At 51.5% G+C, this 23,051-nt stretch overlaps 1 protein-coding gene across 1 annotated transcript; it reads left to right on the forward strand.

Annotated features, from left to right (window-relative positions):
• The first annotated feature begins 6,374 nt into the window (after positions 1-6,374).
• Positions 6,375-14,988, forward strand: KRT74 (keratin 74). The gene is made up of 9 exons (XM_019419463.2): positions 6,375-6,953; positions 7,563-7,777; positions 8,220-8,280; positions 8,772-8,867; positions 9,343-9,507; positions 10,684-10,809; positions 12,272-12,492; positions 12,948-12,982; positions 13,684-14,988. The coding sequence occupies exons 1-9, from the start codon at positions 6,483-6,485 to the stop codon at positions 13,872-13,874; spliced, it is 1,581 nt and encodes a 526-aa protein (XP_019275008.2). The 5' UTR covers positions 6,375-6,482; the 3' UTR covers positions 13,875-14,988.
• The last annotated feature ends 8,063 nt before the right edge of the window (positions 14,989-23,051 follow it).

Genomic DNA, 23,051 nt, shown 5'->3' on the forward strand with positions numbered 1-23,051 from the left:
TTCTAGAAGGTTCTCTCCCACAGCCGCTGGTCCTTCTCAGCCCTCTCCTTGGCTCTCAGTTATGACATGCGGCCCCCACCCTTGTTCCATGCTGCCCAGCTGTTCCTCTTCCCTAACGGGAACCAGTGTGCCCCCGTCTCTTGTGCTCACTGGCTCCCACTTCCAGACCGTTCCTGTCCTGGTGTGCGGCCCCGTCCCCCACTCTCCGATCTGCAGTCTCTTTTCACAACCAGCCTCCTGAACCCACAGCTGTGTGTTGCACCTAGAAGCCTGGCCATAAAGTCTCACGTGCCTCAGTGGGAGCCCACAACACTGAGGAGAGGGGGACTTGGGGTCTCCAGTCCTGTTGCTCTGGAAGGGAGGGTTGACAGAATCTTATAAAGACGCTTCACTCAGGTCTCAGCTCTGAATGGAGCTCTGACCCCAGCCTCAGGTGCCAACGTGGGGCGTCACCGAAGCCCCACCTGCCTGAGGTTCTAGGTCCATGCCAGGCTGGCGTTCCAGACAGTGGTACTTAGGACCTCCCAGCACAGTAGCCTGCAGGTAACTGTCCCCTTCCACCTGGGCTGGGGCTGGATGGAAATGCCTTTCTTGGAACAGCTCAGTTCAAGCCTCTGCCTCCAGGGACTCTTCCTGTACCCTCTCTGTATGCCTTAGTCCCTCCCCCAGGACCAACCCATTCCCTCCGCCCCCACTGACCCAGTCTTTTCCAGCTTCCTTTTCCTAAAACAACAGCTTCTTATTTCTTGTATTTCTTTCCAGATGTCCCGTTTTTATATTTTTTCCTCCCACTTCCTACCTTGCCTATGGTCACCCCAGACCCTTTAGTGCTTCGGTCCTGCCTGGATGCCTCTTCCTTTCTCCGGTCCCCTTCCCAACGCCCTTCCCCAGGACCCCCCAGGCTCAGGTATGATTAGGGCACAGGGAAGGGGGATGGCCATTCCCCCCACACCTGAAGCAGGTGCCCATCCCCCCCCAGGCCCAGCTCACTACTCACTCCTGTTTCTCCCTAGGAACCGGATGGGGGTGGGGAGGGGTTTCCCCTCCTATTTGGGCAGGGCTGCACCATGCTCCGATGGGAGATAGAGAGCATGTCATTAGTGATGAGTGGCTTAATTATAGCCCACTGCACAGCCCAGCCTGTTTGCTTTGGAAATGGGCAAAGGAAGAGGCAGATCAAGCACCCAAGTTCACAGTCAAGATGGAAAGATTAAGACATTTCATTTCCTCCAGCCTCTCCATTGTCTTTCAAAAAAAGAATCGAGCAATAAAGGGGACCAGGAAATACCTTGCAAACTTCTTCCAGAAGCGGCTGGGGTGGAGGGGTCTGAGGTAAGGAGACAGATGAAGTAATACAGGAATGGGGGCCCAGTGGTATTTTCAAACAAGCAAATGGAAGAAAATGTGTCCTCTTCCAGAGCAAGACTGCGCTTGTCTGCACATACCTCTGTGCACTTGAGCTGAGAGAAAAGTGCCCTGTGATGACTAGGTGGGTGGTGGGGTGGAGTTGTAGAGAGTTTAGAGAGCTTTTCTTTTTAAAAAGGGGGGGGGGGATAAAGAGCTACCGAGTTCTTGATTGACACTAAAGGACTGGGGGTCTGTCCAGCCATTAAAGGCTTAGGAGCCAGGGAGTAGGAAGAGAGAGAAGGAAACAAGAATGGAGGAGTTTAGTGAGACACAGTCCCGGATGTGCTGAAGGCAAAAGGGTACTCAGGCTGCGAAAATCGAAAACTAGAAGACTGCAGAACCAGTCAGAGGGAAGGAGGGAAGGACAGAGCTCCCTGTGGATAGAGCCCAGAGTGGACAGGGGTGGGAACTGGGGGACCACCGCCCTCTCCCAGGGGCTCAGTGAGGAAGAGACCCAGGGGACTGGATGACAGAGCCCAGTCATCCCTGGAGAAGCAGGGGGGAACTCACAGGGAAGCCAGGACACTCTGGCGACCCTCCTGTTGGGAGGAGGGAGACTTCTGGCCAGAGGCTCCAACTCACCGTAGGTCATGAGCCCATCCTTGGGACTCAGACAAGCCACCCAAGGCTGCCCTGAGGGCCACGAGGGTTGTGCCCAGCACCGGGACCTGGTGAGGGGGGCGAGTGGGGCTGAAATCCAGTGGTGCACCCAGGGGACGGGACTGCCCTGCCGCTTTTCTCCTGAGGAGGGAAGGAGGAGTCACGCCCCTCCTGAGCTGGACTATGCCAGCAAGAAGGAAAGAGATGCGGGTGCGGAGGAGGGGACGTGGGGAAGGCCCTCGACTCAGAGAAGGGTGTTTGTGGAGAGATGCCGAGGCGTGCCTGTAGAAAGTTCTGTGAGAACTAGCAGGGAGAAGTTTCAAGTCACTAAACATCCTCTGTTAAGTTGTAGTCAGTAGAGGCGTCCTGTACAGCATCTTCTATGCTAACGTGGCACCAAGAAATGGCAGTGGGGACCATGGTGATGGCCCATCTGGGATTTCGCTCAGCACAGCACCTTATAATAGGGCAAGCATTTAAGTGAGTGAGTGTGGAATAAAGTTAAATTGATGTCATCTAGCTACCTGTCTTCTCAATAATCTGGGGTGGGGGGAATTCATGCTAACACTTGGGTAGGGGGCTGTTGGGGGGATTAGCAGAGAGAGAGAGAGAGAGAGAGACCAGAGAATTGCTTGGGTATTGACATTTTACAGACTGGGGGAGATGCAACTTTAGTGACCCCTACAAACTGCTGGAGAATTTGCTAGTCTGTACAGTGCGATATGGAGGGTGCTAGAGTGATCAACCGTCCGGGTGTTTCAGAACCGCCCAGGGGCAGCACTGAAGGACGCATGTATTGGAAAACCCCCCCGTCCCAGGCAAACCGGGATCATTGGTCACCCTACAAAATGGTCTTCAGCTACTTCTCCCAGCCGTCCTGTCTGGGGTGCTCTCCCTTATATCCTGTGCCCCTTCTTCCTAATGCAGAACTTTCTGTCTCACTCCCTCCACATCGTCTGCCCCTCTGCCTCTCATCCTGCATCTGGAGCCCCAGATTGCCGCAGTGGGCTGGGCCCCACCTTGCAGGTGCATGTTCTATCTGCTGTCTGATGGGATCCTCCAGGATGCAGAGCATTTCATGTCAGAGAGGGGAATTGTCCTCGGAGGGGGTGTGGTGAGGATGGCAGAAAAGCACATGAACTCTATTGTTGGGGCTGGCTAAATTTGGACAAGGATGGAAAAACAGCCTCCTTTCAAACTGGTTCAGACAGGTCAGGAGTCTTAGGTTTCTGCACTGAGCTCACTTTTAAAGGGAAATCAGGGAATTCAGTTTCAAGTGCTTTTGCCATTTCTAAGGTGCTGTGGTGTGTCCCAAGTCTTGCAGCCCCAAAGTTCGTTCAAGGATCCTTCAGGTTTCTTCTTCCCTCCATAATGGCCTTTAACTACAGAATACTGCTTCCCTAGACTGTGTTGAGGGGTAGTCCAAAGGCCAATGGACTAGAGGAAAATGGCCTTCAATATCCATTCTCAAGCCAGGCAGACAGGACTTTGGTTATGTCCATTTGAGATTATTCAAGGCCCTGCTTTTGATTTACCTCCAGTGTGGTGTGCCCTGCAGAGTGGGCCTCTTACCCTCCGGAAGTATCCTTAACCAAGATGGCAGGAGACGGTGGTGTCTACAGGCTCAGCTCCCTGGGGGCTCCCCGGGATACCTGTCTCCCTACAGTTCTCATGCAACACAGAGACTGCTCATTAACCTAAAGCGTGACGTCTCTTCCCCTCTTTACCCTCGCACGATGCCGCATTGTCCGCAGGGAGAAGGCAGGTGTCCCGGCCACTCCACTGTCTTTCCCTTTTTGTCCCTTTTGCCCCTGTGCAGCCTGGCCCACCTCTCACTTCCCGACCCCCACCTCAGAAAGCCCTGTGTATATTTTTTATTATTTATTTATTTTGAGAGAGAGAGAGAGAGAGAGAGAGAGAGAGAAAGTGGGGAAGAGGCAGAGAGGGAGAGAGAGAGAATCCCAAGCAGGCTCCTTGCTGTTAGCTTGGAGCCCAACGCGGGGCTCAGACTCACAAACCGCGAGATCATGACCTGAGCCGAAGTCAGGTGCCTAATCGACTGAGCCCCCCCAGGAGCCCCCAGCCCCACGTATTTTATTCTGATTTTTTTTTAATCGGAATTTCAGTAACTGCTTGTCGGAGTCACACGTAATCCAGTGCAGGCATGTGGCATTAAAACTGCAAGAGCAACAACCAGACAAGTTTCACACGCTTGTATTTTGTCTCCACTTCAGTTTCAGTTTTTTAGAGAAGAAGGAGAGTGTCTTAGACGTTTCTCTCTCACTGTCCAGCGGAGAGCGGTACACACAGTAGGAACTCAATTTTACGGCTATTGAATGAACTGATCTCTTCAGACTTTGGCATGCTCAGTAGCCCAGTGAACTCAAAGACTGGGGTGGGAGCATGGTGGCTGATTAGAAGGTGGCCATCACAGCAAAGATCGGGACTGCCAGAGATTCCCACAATGTGGGTCGGAGACAATTCCCTGCAATTACGTTCCCTAGAATTCGCTGGGAGGGGCACCTGTGCATGGCAGCGATGATGACACCTGTCCGGAAAGTCCCCTCTGCCTCCTCTCTTCCTTCTGCGTCACCACCCCCAGCCCGTGGCCGTCATCACCGCCATCACTATCACTGCCCAGCCCCCAGCACAGAAAGCCCTGCGTCTTGCTGCTAGCTGACATCTTATCCCATTACGTGCTGGTTGGGAACGCGGCCTTGAGACCAGACGCATTCCAATTCCAGTGCCAGCTCTGACTTCCTAGCCCAGTGCCCTCAGGCAAATTCTTTATCATCTCTAACGCTCCGGTTCTCACCTGTCAAGAAAAGTATGGAAGGTCAGGGTTACAGTAGAAATGCTGGTGGTCCTAAGCACAATGCTGGGGCACATGCGGTGTGAACGATTGATGCGAACTCTTTTTGTCTGCTCTGTCACTATTACTACGGTGGGTGGTTCTATCGCTGCCACCATTGCTGCCACTACAAGTCATATGTCAGTCCCCTGGGAGCAGCTGCTGCGAACCAGCCCCCATCCCCAAGAGTGCTGGCGGGGGGGGGGGGGGTACTAGCCCCGCCTTCTGGAGGTTCCTGAAATCTATGGTCAAAATTAGCGTGCTTCCCCCACGATCACAGTGCTGTTCTGTCTGAGCTCTGGCCCCAGATTAAGTTCTTTACGGAGATTCCTCTTATTGGTCCACAGCTCCTTGGTGGCTGGGGCTGTGTGTTGGTCAAGGGACTCATTCACAAACCAGCACCTGCAATATGGCTTAGAAAGCCACAATAAACCACTTACATTATGCCCCCCCCCATGCCCTGGGGCGAGGCCCTGCTGGGGCGGTGGGGGATGGGAGGGTGGGGCTGGGGAGACAGGGTCCCTGGAGAAGGAGCTTCGGCAGTCCTGCATCAGGATAGCTACCAGATGCTTGTTTTTGAAGGAATTTTGTAACATTTCACCCCACCAGGACTACCTGAACTAAGAAAGAGCTGCTCTCTCCCGTCCCTTAATTGAGTGGCTTCCTGAAATGATCAGGAAACTGACAGAACTGAAATGATCAGGAAACTGACAGAACAGTCCACCCCAAACTCAGGGACTCCTGCAGCTTGGTCCCTGGGTGTGGAGTGTTTCTCCAGGGATCACAGGGGTTGGGGAGACCCAGTATGGGGTGGACAACCTTATTCGGGAGCAAAAACGTGGCTGCAGGAACTGCCAGCTGCCTGAAAAGGTTTTTACTGTTGAAAAGGCAACATCAAGGTCACCACCAACCACCACCCCCCGCAGGCCTCACCCAGAGAAGCCGCAGACAATACCCCTGCTGAGGGCCATGCAGACTCTGTGTGGTTGCTTCCATTATCTTCCTATGGTTCGTTCCGTTGCTGAACAGCTGGGGTCCCGACAGTGACCAAAGAATGACTCCTGGAACTTCTGTCTTGGATCTAGATCTTTGAAGACACCATGTTCTTTCCAAGTCTCCTCTTCTCTGCATGAACACTTCGGCTCCTCACTACCACCCAAACCCAATAATGGGAGATGGGTTCTCTTGGGAGGAAACCTTGGGTTTTCAGATGGGTCTTCTCTGGATAAAGCCAGGCATTGCCTTTGCTCCTCACTGATAGATAAACAAAATGGAGGAAGCCCTGGAAAAATAAAGCTAGGAGATCTCTGAAGGGGATAAGTTTCCTGCTCCTTAATTAAGAGCACAGATAAATGCCAGATTAGACCACTCCAGTCTGCAAAGACAGCATATTCCGCTTGCTATCAGAAATGCTTTGTTCCCACGAAGGGTTGGAGATCTCTATTCTACAAATTGCCCATGGCCCCTGGCCCTTTAGCACTAGGAAAGGAGATAGTGAAGAGACGCCCTTTTCCGGTGTCCTGGGCTCGACAGGATAAAAGGAGGCAGCACTCTGGGTGCCCCGTCAGAGTGTTCTCTATCCGTTGGTATTCTCTCCAGCTCTGTCATCTCCATCCTTCCCACCATGAGTCGCCAGCTGAACATCAAGGCTGATGGTGACAAGGGTGGCTTCAGTGGGCGCTCAGCCGTGGTGCTGAGGAAGGCTGTGGGCAGTATGGCTTCTTGCCGTGCCGCTGGCAAAGGACCTGGGGCTGGCTTCGGCAGTCGGAGCCTCTATAGTCTTGGAGGGAATCGGTGTATTTCCTTCAATACAGCTGGCGGTGGTGTTTGGACTGGAGGTTACAGCTTTGGGCCTGGCTCTGGATATGGAGGGGGCCGGGCCACTGGCTTTGCTGGCAGCATGTTTGGCAGTGTGGCCTCGGGGCCTGTGTGCCCATCCATGTGCCCACCCGGGGGCATCCACCAGGTCACCGTCAACAAGAGCCTCCTGGCCCCCCTCAACGTGGAGCTGGACCCTGAGATCCAGAGAGTGCGCACCCAGGAGCGGGAGCAGATCAAAGCTCTGAACAACAAGTTCGCCTCCTTCATCGACAAGGTGGGTCTCACAGGAGGAGGATGAGACAGTCCAGTGAGATGGGAACAAATCCCTGTTGCCTGGGAGTAGACAGGGCACAGTGGATGGAAAGGTGGCAGCTGGGTGTCAGGAAGGGCTCCCTGATCATAACATCTTGTAAGCTAGGTAGCACAAAGAGATGAATGAATGTGCTGCTTTCTTGGGGGATTTTGCAAAGAAGGGTGGAGAATTGAGTGAAGCATAGCCCCACCTTGAGAAAGAAGTGCTGGGTTTCTGGAGGACAACTTGATGAATCTCCAGCTCTTTAAAGAAGACAAGGTAGGATCAGCACTATTGGGAGGGGAGGGCTCACAGTACAGAAGAAACCCTTGGCTGAGTCATCAGGGGGAGCATCTCCCAGGTGCTGAGTCAGGTGACGGAAGAAAGCTATGGAATTTCCTTCTTCCTCGAGATTTCAGGGATTGGTTTTGTCTAGAAGGCTATGGAATGAGCACTTGTAAAGGTCTAGTTTGCATGGAATCCCATGAGTGGAGAGTCAGCACTTAAGCCAAACGACTTTAGAAAAATTCATATAACCTGGGAGTCAATGGCCCATGTCCATGGACACAATAGCCTCCATTGTGGTCCCAGGTGCGGTTCCTGGAGCAGCAGAACCAGGTGCTGGAGACCAAGTGGGAGCTGCTACAGCAGCTGGACCTGAACAGCTGCAGGAAGAACCTGGAGCCCATCCTCGAAGGCTACATCAGCAACCTACGGAAGCAGCTGGAGACACTGTCCGGGGACAGGGTGCGGCTGGACTCGGAGCTGCGGAACGTGCGGGACGTGGTGGAGGACTACAAGAAGAGGTGAGCACGGACCACCAAGGTCATAGGTCATATTCCAGAGGCTTCTTGGCAAACCCAATCTCTGTGCCACTATTTCGGTGGGGAGGGAGCAAGCACCAGGGCCAGGGGCTCACACCCCTCCCCTGGTTGTGGCACAACAGCTTGCTCTGTTGATAAGAACGTCCTATCTGGTTGATTGGAAGGAGTTCCATGCTCATTGATCCACCGACTGGTTCAGTGGCCAGTTTAGGGAGCCTAATGGACACTGGGATATTTTCCTAGGATCCAGAGAGTGGAATATAAATGAGGCAACTCAGGGACATAGTCCTGCCACTCCCAGCCTGTGCAACGCTAGGAGATCCAGCAGGGACTCTGCACCCAAGCATTTGCCCGGACAGTGGGAAGGGAAGGTTACTTGGCCAGTGGGACTGAGGTCTCTGCTATCCTCTCTCCTTTCTCCCAGGTATGAGGTGGAGATTAATCAGCGCACAACAGCTGAGAATGAGTTTGTGGTGCTCAAGAAGGTAAGAAAGAGAAGAGCCTATGAACCTTGGTCTCTTGCACCCCTATCTGAACCGCCTCCACTCAGGACTCCAGCCCAGGCCTCCTCGGGAGGGGCTTACGCCTAAATGGGGACAGAGTCATTGTTCTGGCCTCTAGCAAGTTGGAGAGACAGGACACACACCCAGGGGATGGGCAGAGAGACAGACAGCAGAGAATTCTGGCCTGGGAGTCAGGAATCTCTGGTCCAGCTTGACCTTCCTGTGTGACTTGGGGAAACTCATTCTACCTCTCTGGGCATTGTTTTTCTCCAATGTAACAAGCAACATTCCCCTTTCCCTATTTTCAGAGAGTAAGTGAGTATGAGAAAAAGCAATATTGAGTGATTTTATTCAACCATATGCTTCCATTTGCAGGCAAAAAGATAGGAAATCAGATGGCTCTGGGATCAGGGACAGGGAAAGCTGATGAGATGGGATGGTATTGACTGAATGTTCTGGGCACCTCTTGGCAGGATGTGGATGCAGCCTACACAGTCAAGGTGGAGCTTCAGGCCAAAGTAGACTCTCTGGATAAAGACATCAAGTTCCTCAAGTGTTTGTATGACGCGGTGAGGATACTCCTACCCTTTCCCCACCCTGCCTCTTGCCAGCTGGAGGCTTCACTTGGCTCTTCCCTGGGATGCCAATTAGAAGGATTTAGAATAAATAGAATGAAGCCTGTTTTTATAGAAAGGTGCAAAACTCTGCACTGCGAGACCACGGAAGTGTAAGATCTTGGTCCCCAGAAGCCATATACATAAGAGACAAGCCCACCTGGACTATGATAGTGACCTTGTGTGCAGGCAGGAAAAAATGACCTTGTGACTTTCTACTCAAGCACAGGTTCTTAACCCTGTGAGTTATGGGAAATGCCGTTGACTGCCTGCTGCCCATGTGGGATATATCCTGCTGCTGTGAGCCTTCTCCCTCGGCTCCAACAGACAGATCTGGAGCAGGCACTTCTTCCCACCACGTCAGCCCAGAAGACTAATAAGCAGCAGAGGGAGGCTGGGTGACACTGACTCTCCTCATCTCTCAATTCAGGAGATGGCCCAGATCCAGACTCATGCCAGCGAGACCTCTGTTATCCTGTCCATGGACAACAACCGGGATCTGGACCTGGACAGCATCATCGCCAAGGTCCGAGCTCAGTATGAGGAGATCGCCCTGAAGAGCAAGGCAGAGGCTGAGGCCCTGTACCAGAGCAAGGTGGGCACCAGGGGGATCGCTGTCCTCCACCAGCCTCTCCTTTCCTGGGAAGGGACACCTCCACCAGTGAATTCAAGAGCCATCTTTGTAGATGTGCTGAAAGAAAGAATGGTTACAACCAATGCTTTAACCACATCCTACTCGAAAAGAATTCTTAGTAGAGACTATTATCCAAGGTAAAACATAAAATTGGTGTGGATGGGCATATTCAACAGAGAGGGACAGGCAATCCATTGACGGAAGAAAGAAGAGAGGTGTTCCTGCTGTAAAACAAATGTGTTTCCAGGGATTATGGCATGTCATTATGGGGCAGAAGAGTAACAAATATGGGGGAGAGTAACTAGGGAAGACCCAGGGTGGGGTGGGGAGGGAAGAGGAAGCCCTGAGCTCTTTCCTAATCAGTTTGGGGAGACTTCCAAGATGAGGAAGTGAAAGTCTAGGCACCTTCTGGGCAATGGCAATTATGTTTGGAGGAGACTCTACCTGGGTGCTCTTCAGGGCTTCACACCTGCCATGCTCTGGCCCCCCTTGTCATGTTTGTTAAATCCCACTAACAGCAAAGATCACAGGTTCCTCGTCCCCTGTCCATGGATATGTCATCCCCTCTTCTCTGGAGGACTGGGCAAGGGGAGAGGGGAAGATATGAGCTATGAGCCCCGAGCCAACAATCCCGCCATCTTAAGGGTACACACAGCCGTCAGGTTCCTGGCTCTCCACTTGTCACTGAGAAAGGGCTATGGGAGAATTTATGTTCTGTGGGGACAGGGACTTCACCTATCCTGCTCACTGCTATGTCCTCCAGTACCTGGAGCAGAGCCTGGCCTATGCAGATGCTTCTGTAAAGAGGTGTTAAACAAGCTGAAAGCACTTCTTAGATTTTGAAAGTGCTTAATAAATGTGACTTACGTCTTTCTTTCATCAAGCAGAGCAATGAGAAATGATGGACCCAGCACACGGGCTCTGCTTAGAGAAGGGGGTGGACTTCTGGGCCAGAACCACCACAAAACCCCTGGAAGGGTGCCAGGGCCCCGCTCTATCACTTCCTGCTCTGGAACCACCTCCCCTGGTTGGTCCCAGCCATGGGATTGTTTGCTCAGGACCCTTCCCCTACTTCAAGTTGGGGGACAGGGGATGCAGTCCTGTCTCATAACCAACTTTCTATCTCTGGGAAACCAGATCCAAGAGCTGCAGCTGGCAGCCGGCCGGCACGGTGATGACCTCAAACACACCAAGAGCGAGATGTCAGAGCTGAACCGGCTTATCCAGAGGATCCGGTGTGAGATTGCCAATGTGAAGAAGCAGGTGGGCAGCAACTTCACAAAGATTGTCAAGTTCTTGGTGAAGTTCAATTTCATCCCCTGCAATGGAGAAACTGGAGCCCACCCTTTTGCACAAAGCACATCTCCCAACCTGGGCGTGGGAACCCCTCAGCCATCCACTGTCCCTGTTTCCCACCTGCCTCTGTACCCCTGTGGTCAGAGCTGGCACTGTGCTCAGGATTGGGAAATGCCTTGAGCTTACCTCATCTGACTCCCAGTTCATAGGTAAGGAAGATGAGCTGGAGAGGGAAAGTGACTTGCCCAAGGTCTCCAGCTGGTCATCAACAGAGCCAACATTAGAAATCAGGTTTCCTCTTTCTTTTTTCCCTCTTTCTCAGACCTTTTCTATGTGAAACACACCTGCTGTACAACCCTTCAGATGTGCCCTCTGGCGGCAGCTCCCACACCTCCTCCTCCCAATGGACACTCAACTCATGTGGGATGCGTGGGGAATGCATCCCAGGCCCCTCCATGGCCACGTTAAGTTCCTGCCCTCCGGGTGGGGCGTAGTCCTGGTGACGGAGGGAGGACAACAGCAGATGAAGCCCTCCTGGGTGGCCCTGCCCTGTACCACGTGGGATGTCCACTTCAGCTGGGGGATCCTGTCTCACCTGGAAGCAGCAAGACTTAAACACCATGTCAGTGGGGAGCTGATTTTAAGGTGGTGGGGAATCCTTCCTGTCCTGGTCCTCCCCAAAGAACCAGGTCAACTCTGCCAGTGACAGAGTCACCAAACTGAAAGATCAGAGCCTACTCTCCTCCCTGAGGCCTCTACTCCAGGCGATGTGGGGGAGCCGGGGAACAGTTTCCCTCCCCATCAGTACATGACATCACAGTGCTGCTAGGTGTTTGTCAGAATCTAGTTTCTGAGGTTGTAGTTGTGATTTCAGGCCTTTAATCTCCTGCTCTAAGGGAAGCCTCCTTCACCCAATTCAGGCTGCCAAGGGGGGAGCACTGAGCCAGACTCCCTGCAGAGTGCTGGATTGGTCCAGAAATGCTTGCTCTTGGTGCTAACAGGTAGCAAGGGTCCTGACTGGGAGCTGTCCTGCAGGCAGGAATCTGACTACAGTGGCACCTTGGCATGCTGTCTGCTCCTTAGAGGCGTTCTGGCTGGGGTCTCAGCATGATTCTCTTGGACCTGGTGTCCTTTGAATTTATAGCCACTGGTGGCCTCCAACCCCAGGGACTAGACAACTTTGCGAGCATCAAAGTTTTTTTCCTATACTCATGAAATGTAACTGCTTCAACAGCTTCTCACACCAATTCCTGTAAATATCCATCTGCGACAGAAAATAGAGGAGACCCAAGGTCTAGTGCTGGCTCTGCAGCTTTTAATTGCTGTCACCTCGGGCCTCATCTGTAAAGAATGGGGGTTGTGCTACCTAACCCAGAAGATCTAAAAACTATCTTGCATTCTGATGATCTCCCTGGTCTTTGGCTTTCAGTGTGCCAACCTGGAGACAGCCATCGCTGATGCCGAGCAGCGGGGCGACAGTGCCCTGAAGGATGCCCGGGCCAAGCTGGATGAGCTGGAGGCCGCCCTGTACCAGGCCAAGGAGGAGCTGGCCCGGATGCTGCGGGAGTACCAGGAACTCATGAGCCTGAAGCTGGCCCTGGACATGGAGATCGCCACCTACCGCAAGCTGCTGGAGGGCGAGGAGTGCAGGTGGGGGGGTGGGCGGGGGGAAACAGGGGAGAAGGGGCTGTGGGTGGCTCGCTGCTAGGCTGGGGACATTTGGGAAGTGGAAGATGAACAACATGAGCACAAGGTGGTGGTTTGACTGGGGAGCTCAGCTTCCCTTCCTTCCTGTGATGGAGGTCAAACATGAAGCAAATAGCATGAGGGGTGCTCTGAAAATACCAGGTGGGGTCACACAGAAACCCCAGATTGGGTTTCATCACTAGCTTTGCCACGCACAAGCTCTGCAGTCCTGGTAAATCATTGAGCGTCTCTGCATCTTTATGTTCTTACCTGTAAAATGAGATTATAATCCCCATCTCGAGGAGTGTTTTAAGGATGAATGAAAATAATCTACGTGTTAAAGCAGGTGCCCATCCAGGTTTAGCTGAATGTAGACACTTCCTTGAGGTTTTATCCTTCTCTAACTTTCTGTCTTACAGGATGTCTGGTGAGAATCCATCATCTGTGAGCATCTGTAAGTGTCCCTGAGAGATGGGTTGGGTGGGGACTCTGGCTGGATGGGAAAGCTGTGGACACCAGGATAGGGCGATGCCACCTCCTTTAGTGGTTCTGCCCCACCCCCAATCTGGGAATTTCTGCAACTGTCTTTTGAAGCTTCTCTGGCTTCAAAGGAAACCTATTTCCCTTTGTCCCATGGAAACAGTGACTGAAGTCATGCCTACCCCATTTCCTTCCTGTCTCTTCCCAGGGCGTTGTCATCCAGAGAGAGGGTTAACAATGCGCACAGGGGCAGGGACGCCTGGGTGTCTCAGTTGGTTAAGCGGCTGACTCAAGGTCATGATCTCACGGTTTGTGAGTTCGAGCCCTGCATCGGGCTCTGCACTGACAGTGTGGAGCCTGCTTGGGATTCTCTCTCTCTCTCTCTCTCTCTCTCTCTCTCTCAAAAAGAAATAAAATAAACTTTAAATAACAAGTTAAAAAAAAAAAAAGAATGTACACTGGGCGCCAAACAGTCCAAGAATCTCCAGGAGGACAGGGATCCCATCTGTGCTGTGTGGTCCTCGCCTCACGCGGAGCCTGGCACATCGCAGGGTGTCTGTGGGTCTTTGTGATGTTTCCAGGCTGCTGAAGGTTGCTGGGGGTTGAGGGGGGATGGCTTCTTCGCTGACTGACCCTCACTGCCCTTCTTCTCTGTTCTCGGCCCTTCCTCTTCAGCTGTCATCAGCAGCGGTGGAAACAGTTACTACCACCCCAGCACCTCTGGCAGTGTTGACACGGGGCCCAGTGGCCTGGCGGGCAGCTCCAGCAGCACTTGGGCCGGACAGTCCAGGGCCAAAGGGACACGAGTGGGAGACCTCAAGGATGCCCGGGGCAAGAGCGCCCCCTCCAGGAAAGCTACCCGATAAGCCCCCGGCACCTAGGAGAAGAGAGATCCTGGCCACCGCCCTACCTGGAGTTGTCTGCTGTCCCCCACCCTCCACCCCCGAGTCCCGGGACTGTCTGTAGTGCACTCGGCCACCCGTGCCGTGTCTCCCCTGACTGTCCTGTTTCCTCAGGTACCGCGTGGACTCTGACTTCTTGTTTCCCCTTACTGCCTTCAGGAGGCTTTGGGGCACAGGCTCCAATTACCTTCTTGGCCCTGGGAAGCTCTGGTTCTCCCCGGAAGAAGAGGGGAAGGGGGTGGTGGAGAAGGAGGGGAGGGGAGGGGGGAATAGTCTTGCTGTGTGCTGAGGCTGAGGCTCATTCCATGTGCACCCAGGAGGCAAGTGGTCAGCCAGCCCTTGCCTGTCCCCTCAGAAAGGTCTTTGCCGAATGACTCCATTATTTAGGAGAAAAGGTGTCCTCTCTCAGACCACCAGCTGTATCTGTCTCTACAAAGCCAAGTGACAGAGAACGTAGGGATCTCCTGCCACCTTGGGTCACCCACCACTCCTCCCTTACTGGTAATAGCTACAACCATATGCTAAGCACCTGCTACGTGCCAGGCTCCCCTCATGCCTGTCTTTCTTACCCAACCTGCTGGGTGGATGCAACCAGCATCCTCAGGACAGAGGAGAAGCCCCATCCTCTGAGAGGCTGTAGAATCTGTCCCTGTGACCCACGAAGTACCAGGGCCACGAGTCAAGCCCAGGTCTGGCTGACTCCAGGGTCTATATACTTTCCATGGCATATCACTGCCTCTTTCACAAAGGGAGTTTTTTTGAACCCATGGTTCTTTTGATGAGGGCAGCATGATTATGTTGCCTTTTTGTTGAGGACTGTGGGTGTGTGACTTATCTTGAGTGCTCTCTCTGGGGCTGTATCCTGCTGTGCTTGTGATTCTCAATTCTTATTGCTATGAGCTGTGCTTGGTGGGGGGAGCTTGATCTATCTCTGATGGTACTGCCCAGGCCAGAAGTCATGGCTCTTGATGTAAATATTCCTAAAAATGGTCACACCCAGTCCCTTCTTTGCTTGAGTTAAGAACTCTGGATTCCTGCTGTACATTCAATAAACTGCCCTTGAGTAATATCAGAGGTACACTCTTGTCAGTGTGTCAATCTCACCAAATTGCTCACCTCCTAATGATAATGGGCCCCGCCCCACCCACATGCACCAGCCTTTAGAAAGTCAGGAGGCAGATCAGAGCAAGCTGCTCTGGAGGTCATCGCAGGCTGATGGGACAGATGGACATAGATGCAAATCATGTCCTCGTACAAATCAGGGAATGGCAGTCCCAGGCAACAATGCTGAGAAGAGACCAGGATGTAGAAGCTAAGCAAAGAAGGCTTCCTGGAGGAGGAGGAAAGTTTAATCAAATAACTAGAAAGATAGGCACATAGATTCTTGGAGAGAGAACTTAAAGCACACCATCACGGTAGGTTTGGGGATAGCTTTTGTGTGCTTATTTTGGTGGGGAGTGGGAGGTCTTAGATTTTCCAAAGTGAGCAGTGGGGCTGGATGGGGTTCCGAGTTCCTCAGCTTTGGCCTGCAGAATTCAGCCCTCTGGTTGGCTTTCTGATCTATCTGGTATCATAAATGTGCCTGAGATGTTTGCCCCTCCAGCCCTCAGGGTAACAGGGGCAGGCCTTGCGAGGGCGGGTCCTCTCGTCCCAAGCTGCCACCTCCATTGACCTCACTGTGCCTTTCATGTATTAAGGAGGTCCCCTTCTGTGTGTGCCAAGATGCAATAAACCTTGGGAAACACAAGAGCCCAAGAGTCTGGTGGGCTTTCTGCCCAAATGCCTCTCTCTGATGTCACCGCTGTCATCACTGTGGGTACTAGAAATAGTGCTCTGGGAGTTATGGGGGCTCTGTTCTGGCTCAGCCACTAACCATCACCTGTTGCACTCAGACCAGCTGATAAAAGCTGTGGACGATCCCCCCTGAAAAAAGGTACAGAAATGTGTCTGCATGTTCAGAGGTTTGCAAACCCACAAAGCCCATCTACAGACTCTGTGGGTCATGAACCCCTAAAGCCCTTCCCAGCACTGATGCTCTGCCTTTCTCCAAAGACCAAATTCCCAGTGACCCAGTAAGAGAGGCTGTGGGGAGGGGATGGGTGGATGGGATCTGTAACATGAAACAGCCTTCAGAGGAACCCATGAGCCATTCATGGGGTTTACCTCCTCTAGGGCCACAGTGCAGGCATACCTCTGGCCATGGGGTGGTAAGGCCTGGGTGCTGTGCCCAGTCCTGGGTGCACAGTGAAGGAGTCTAGGTAGATGTGATTTTGAGGGACTGAGGCAACATGTCCTGTGCTGAGGTGTTGAGGAGAGCAGAGGGGAAGCTCCTTTGGTTGCAGTTTATCCACCTGAGAAATGGACAGATTCTTTGTTATCTGGGGCTGACTTAAGATCCTGAGAAATGCACAGGGGTGACTGTGCTCTTGCTTTGGGACTCAATTTGGAGATCCCTTTGAAGCCCAAGAAGGAGAAATCGTAGAGGTAGGACCAGTGGTGACCGACTTCAGTTCTGTAGGTCTGACTTCAGCACACAGGACAAAGAGACCAGAAGGAACAGGTGTGCATGGAATTTTTGGTTGGAGAGCAGCCCCAGGGAATGAGGGAGTGTCCACACTGTTTGGGAAGGTAAGCATCTGGTTTACTTGCTCTGTGTAGACCTCCAATGAAGATGTATTTAGGAGCTGAATCATCTATCCAGGTGATGCTCGTACTCACACAGCTTCTGTGCACGGACTGTCATTTGCACCTTTCATTACCTGGACAACTCTTAATGCTCCTTTGAGATTCCATTCAGGTTCCCACTCCTTCTGGAAACTTCCATGAATCCCTAGGCTGGGCTGAGTGCCTATTTTCTAGGATCTTGCAGTGCCCATTTCTTACTCCAACGTGACATTTCCACACGTGATTGAGATGTTCTCTCTGTGTGACTGATTCCATCAGGGCCAGACTTGGGGGCTTCAAGGGCAAGGACTGCCTTATTCTTTTCTGGGCTTTACACTTAAGGGAGCTTTACCTAACAGAGGCACCTAGGAGATAATGCTGCTAGGATCTTTTTACCTAGCACAAATACGTTCAAATGATTTGGGGGAGTAAAACCCATGCATTTATGGCCATTTTGACAAGGATGCCAATGCCATGCCTAGACATACTGGGACAATTGGCTAGCCACATGTAAAAGAATGAAGTTGGACGCCCACTTCTCGTCATATACAAAAATTACATCAAATGGATCAACAAGCTAAATATAGGAGCTAAACCCATAAATCTCTTAGAAGAAACATAGGAATAAATCTTCATGACTTTGGATTTGGTAAAGGATTCTTAGATATGACATCAAAGCACAAGCACCTAAAGAAAAAATAGATGAGATTGGACTTCAAAATTTAAAACTTCTGTACATGAAACAACACTATCAAGACAGTGAAAAGAAAACCCACAGAATAAGGGAAGATCTTTGTAAATCAAACATCTGCTAAAGATTTAGTATTCAGGACATGTAAGGAACTCGTAGCACTTAACAACAAAGTACAACAACCCAACCAAAAATTGAGCAAAGGACTTTAATGGACTTCTTTTTTCCAAGATCTACAAATGGCCAAAGAGCACATAAAAGGGTGCTCAACACAATTAGTCATCAGGGAAATGCAAATCCAAACCATAGTGAAGTACCATTTCACACCCGCTGGGGATGGCTGTAATAAAAAAAATAATAATGGAAAATAAAAAGTGTTGGCAAGCATGAGGAGACATTGGAACCTTTGTACATGGCTGGTGGGAATGTAAAATGGTTCATCATTGTGGGAAACAACTGGGCAGTTCCTCATAGAGTTAAATGTAGGGTTGTCATATGAGCAATTCTACTCCTTGGTATGTATATCCTAAAGAATTGAAAACAGGCGTTTAAGCAAATTCATGTACATGCGTGTTTATCACAGCACTGTTCGCAATAACTAAAGGCAGAAACACATTGCTGTGGTCTGAGTGTTTGTGTGTCCCCCAAATTCGCATGTTGAAATCCTAACCCCCAAATACGGTGATGTTAGGAGATGGGGTGGTACTTAGGTTATGAGGGGGGAGCCCTCGTGAGTGGGATCAGTGTTCTAATAAGACACCCCACAGAGCTCCCTAGCCCCTCTACCATAGGAGGACATAGTGAGAAGTAGGTGGCTATGAACCAGAAAGAGGGCCTCTTCCACAATGCGACCATACTGGTGCCTTGACCTTGGACTTCTCAGAAGGACTCAGAAGGACTTCTCAGAATCGTGAGAAATAAATTTCTGTTGTTTATAAGGTGCCAGTCTGTGGTGTTTGTTATAGTTGTCATAGCAGCCTAGAAGGGTAAGACATAGCCCAAATGTCCAACAATGAGCGAATAGATAAAAAAAATTGTGGTATATCCTTTGCAATGGGATGTTATTCAGGCATAAACAGGAGTGAAGTACTGATACGTGCTACAATATGGACGAATCTTGAAAACACGGTGCTAAGTGAAGGAAGGCAGACATGAAAGGTCACACATTGTATGATTCCACTCATACAAAGTGTCCAGAATAGGTAAATCCATAGAGACTTGGTTGCAGGGGTTGGGGGAGGGGCAGAGCCTGCCAGTGGGTACTGCATTTCCTTTTGGGGTGATGAAATGTATGGACCTAGACAGAGTGATGGTTGCACCAGAGTGATGGTGCATATACTAAATGTCACTGAATCGTTCACTTTAAAATGGTTACTTTTATGTTATGGGACTCTCACGCAAATAAAAAGTAAAATTTGGGGGTGGAGGGAAGCAAGAAAAAGACCAAAGAGACCATGTCCTTGGACTTTGCTCCCAGCCTTTCCCACCATATGGCAAATAGCAACCTGTGATAAAGATGGGGGAGCAGTCGGGCCCAGTAGGGGGACAGAGATAACTAACCTTCCATTTGATTGGTCAAGGACAAGCCCAGGGGATTTGCCAGCCTGTCTTCCTCTGTCCCCAGTATGTGGCCAATGCCTGGCCCAGAGCGGTTGCTAAGAAGACGGCAGTCAGTGTGTGTGCTCTGCCTCCTGGAGCCACAGCTGCTCTCCCCCACCTCTCCTCCCTGTGCCTTTTCCCTCTGCCTGGAACCCTCCTGTTTTCTCATCTTCACAAACCTTCTCCCTCTCTTCCAAACTTGGTATCATGTGCGGCTCTCACTGATTCGTCCATGTGCATTGGCAGAGAAGCTCTCGGTGAAATGGATGCTCTGTGACCTTGAGAAGTCACCTTGTCCATCCTACTGCCCCCCTCCCCCCGGGAAGAGATGTTCTTTCAGGCCCAACTAACCAGAACCTCTCCTACTTTTGTGGTTTCAGGGATGTTGAAAGAATGAATGAATTTGATTCCCTCAAATGGTCACCAGCTGGGAGTCACCATGCTGCCCCTCATGGCTATTATTGAAAACGAATATAATGAAAATGGGACACTGACCTGTGTGCCACCAATGGAGAGGAACAGAGAGCTAGTCCAACAGGGGCCCCTTGTCATCAGAAACCAGTGTATACATGCACAGACACATGCTCATTGGCCCACAGACCCATGTCTTCAGAAGATACCCAAAATATGTAACAGCCAGTATAGTCAGGCACTAGCCCATCACAGTGGATGTCAGCCACACACCACTGGGACAGCCAGGCCACTCCCTGCTGGCTGGCCACCCATTCTGCCCATGTCCATGCTCACGACCACTCACGCACAGATTTGCACCTACACACGTCCTCCCACATGGGCTGGGAGAACATGACATCAGGGAAAAGCCGATATATGTGAGAAACACGTAGCTACCTCACAAGCACCCCCCGCCACCTACCTTCACCTGAGTCCTGACACTACATTAATGTTCTTCCGAAGAGCAAAGAAGGCTGAGAAGGAGAGCAGGAGTCAGATACAGCAGGCTGGAGGGTCTGTGCAGGAAGAAGAACAGGAGAAAATCCGTTTTTCACACTGAGGTTGAGATGACAGAGGGACAGCAGGGACCAGGAACCGGAACTTGAGGGGAGGCTGGAGCTGGCCCTGCGTACCTGGAATAGGACAGGCACTTGTACATAGGAAAGCCAGCACAGCGTAGAAGCTAAGAGTGCAGATGGCCACCAGGCCGTCCGGATTGGACCCTGGCTCCCCTACTTACGAGCTTAACTTCCTCGTGCCTCAATATCTTCATCTGTAAAATGGGTTGATAATAGTGCCCACCTCACACGCTGCTGTGAGGACTAAATGAGCTACCACACACGGACGGCTTAGAGTGGTGCCTGGCAGAGGTCACAGTGTGTGTTAGCTGTTATTAGTAGGATCAGTACCATCATTATCGTTGTTATTTACAAGGTGTCTCCTGTCCACCTCTGGGAGCAGGTGGAGCACATATGAGCATCCCCCTTTTTAGAGATGTGGAAACAGAGGCTTAGGAAGTTGGGAGACCTTCCCAAGGTCACCCGGCAGGACCAGGACCTGGTTCCTCACACTCCCAAATCCACACACTTCGTCAGAGGCTTCAGTGGGGCTGGAGGAAGGAGATGGCCAGCAAAGCTCAAGGAAGATGCTCCTGGCCACAGAGCTGAACGAGGAGGACGCCTCTCTGGCAGTCACACCACACAGTGGGAGTGGAGCTGAGTGCCTGGCGGGACAGCCCTCCTCCATCCTTTATACCCCAGCTCCTCTGGGGTGAGCTCACCTTTGGCCTTGCCAGCTGCAAACCTGCTGAACAGCTGTCCTGCCCCCATATGAGTGGCTCTGATTGCGGCCAAGTCCCCCAGGGACTGCGCTCCATCCAGCCACCTTGGGCCTGAGTGCCGCACCTGCTTGAAACTGCAGGGAGTACAAGGGTTCGAGGGGGACCTGTGGGGGGTCCACAGACCGCACGCTCACTTCGTGAGTCCATCTGCTGAGGAGGGCTGGCAGGATCGGAGCTGATGTCATCCAAACAACCCAGCTCATTCTCTCTAATTTTGGAGACAATTATTTTCTCTGAGAACCCTGCCCCTCTCAATGCCTCCAGCCTCTCCCCACCCCCACTTTTTCTACCCACCCAGTAGTTACATTCTGCTTCCTCAAACTGTATTGCTCAGGGTCTACCTGGCTCAAGAGCCTTCAATGCCTCCCTATTACATACACAGCTTGGGATCTAGGGGCCATCACCCATATTCGCCCTTTGCTAGTGCTTGCTCCAGCTGGAGGGCCCTTTCCTTACAAATGCCCTTCCTGGGCTGCTTTTGCCATTCCCCATTGCCAGCCCACCCAAACCTTTTTCCCTTAACAGACTAGAACCCAAACCCCCTCCTCCAGGCAGCCCTTGTGGATTCAGTGTCCCCAGGGCTCGCCTCCCCTCTGTGGCTTTCCTTTTTCCTTCAATCTCTAGTACCCTCTTGGATTGTACTTGATTTTCCCTTCTCCCTCTGAGGCTTTCTCTGGAGGTTTATCAGACCCCAGAAGGGAGCCAATGGGTCTTGACTGGGGCCAAGAGATCACAACGAGTGTGTCACACTGATCAGACACACAAAAAGCTGTGTAATTAAATTCTTTGTGTAAATAAAGTAACCTGTTTTGGCTATAAAACCGTACAGATGTAATTTATTTAACAGGCAATTAAAAATTTCCTTGAATGTTTAAGGAAAGCTAGATGTTCCTGGTAACGTGGGGGTTTGATTCTCTGATCTGAGACACTTCCCGACTGTTTCACAGATGAGTAAAACTGAGGCTCAGAGATGTCCATGCCTGTCTCAGAATATAATTCCCAGCTAGAAAACTCAGTGATCCTGGTACCTTGAAGGGTGTGAGGGCAAGGTGCAGTTGGGACACAAGATGTGGGAAATTGTAGCCTGTCTCTCCTGCCAGCCCCAAGGCCTCCCAAAGCAGGGGGCTCTGCCCCATCCAGCCCCTAAGTCTCCCCAGGTCTTAATTAAGCCTAGGGCAGGGCCTTCATAACCTTGCTGAACTGTGGTTCTATCCTGGTTTCCTTCTGTCCCTCCCTTTTTCCTCCAGCAAAAACACATGCACTCCAGGAGCCCTACCTGGGCCCACCCTTCCTGTGGGTGGCCCCTAAGTCTCCTCCTTCCTTTCCTATCATCATCCTCATCAACAACATAGGGTGTTCCATTCCTGATGGCTAGTATCTGATTAACTAATTCATGCTAAAGTGTTAATGACTTGTTAATAGCTTGATGAGATGCTTTTCCCAGAGACACCTGCATTTGGATGGATCCAGAAACGAAGTGCTTTGAGGACAGGATACTTTATATTGCCCCCCACTCAGCACCTGGTAGGTGCTCAGTAAATATCTGATAAGTGGATCAATAGCAATAAATGTAATGTTTGAAAAGTGCTTCTTACTGAGTTTGGTACTTGGCAAGTGCTCGGTAGACAGTGACTACTACTACTACTATTATGATTATTATTATTATTATTATTATTTCTAGTGGTGAGTTTTCCATGATCAGGAATGGTCTGAGAGGACTGATTCTTCGAGCCTAGGATCTCTGGGGACAGCAGCCCCTTCTTGTCCTCCAACAGCATCTGACGCTGTATGGAGATGTAATGATCCAAACATCTTCTCCCAGAGGAGAGGAAGGAGGAGAGAGAGCAGAACAGGAGAGGACAGGTCGATTCCTAACTTCTACTTTACTCTGTACTTTTGGTACTTGAGAACATCGACTGAACACTGAATAAGTAGCAGGCATATACGGAGTGCTTCCCATGGGACCGTCACAGCTACCCCATCAGGAGTTTATTATCCCACTTGTGTTGGGGAAGCTGAGGCTTGGAGAGGTTAAGCGCTGCTGGGTGGTGAGTGGGATCCAGACCCCTGGAGCCAGCTCCTGGTCTGGGCTCCTACCTGGTGGCATTCTAGGTGGATTCAAGCCCAAGGGCTCCCTGAAGATGCACCATCCATGCTGTTTGGTTAATTCTCCAACAACTGCCAGTCTTCTGGCAGTTAGGAAGGGATGCCCAGAGGCTGGTCTTGGGTCCTGAGGAGAGGTACAGGGGGAGGAGTCAACTGGGAGACATGGGACCCTCACCCGGGTCCTGGGCCCTCAGGGAACACAGCAGTACAGGTGTCAATGGACAGAGGGGTCCAGCACACAGAGGAGGAGATGGGGTTGAACCAGGGTTTTAAGCAAGATTTTGAAAGA

Source organism: Panthera pardus, unplaced genomic scaffold (assembly GCF_024362965.1).
Source record: "Panthera pardus isolate Hobbes unplaced genomic scaffold, ASM2436296v1 HiC_scaffold_6, whole genome shotgun sequence".
In the NCBI taxonomy this organism is placed as follows: Eukaryota; Metazoa; Chordata; class Mammalia; order Carnivora; family Felidae; genus Panthera; species Panthera pardus.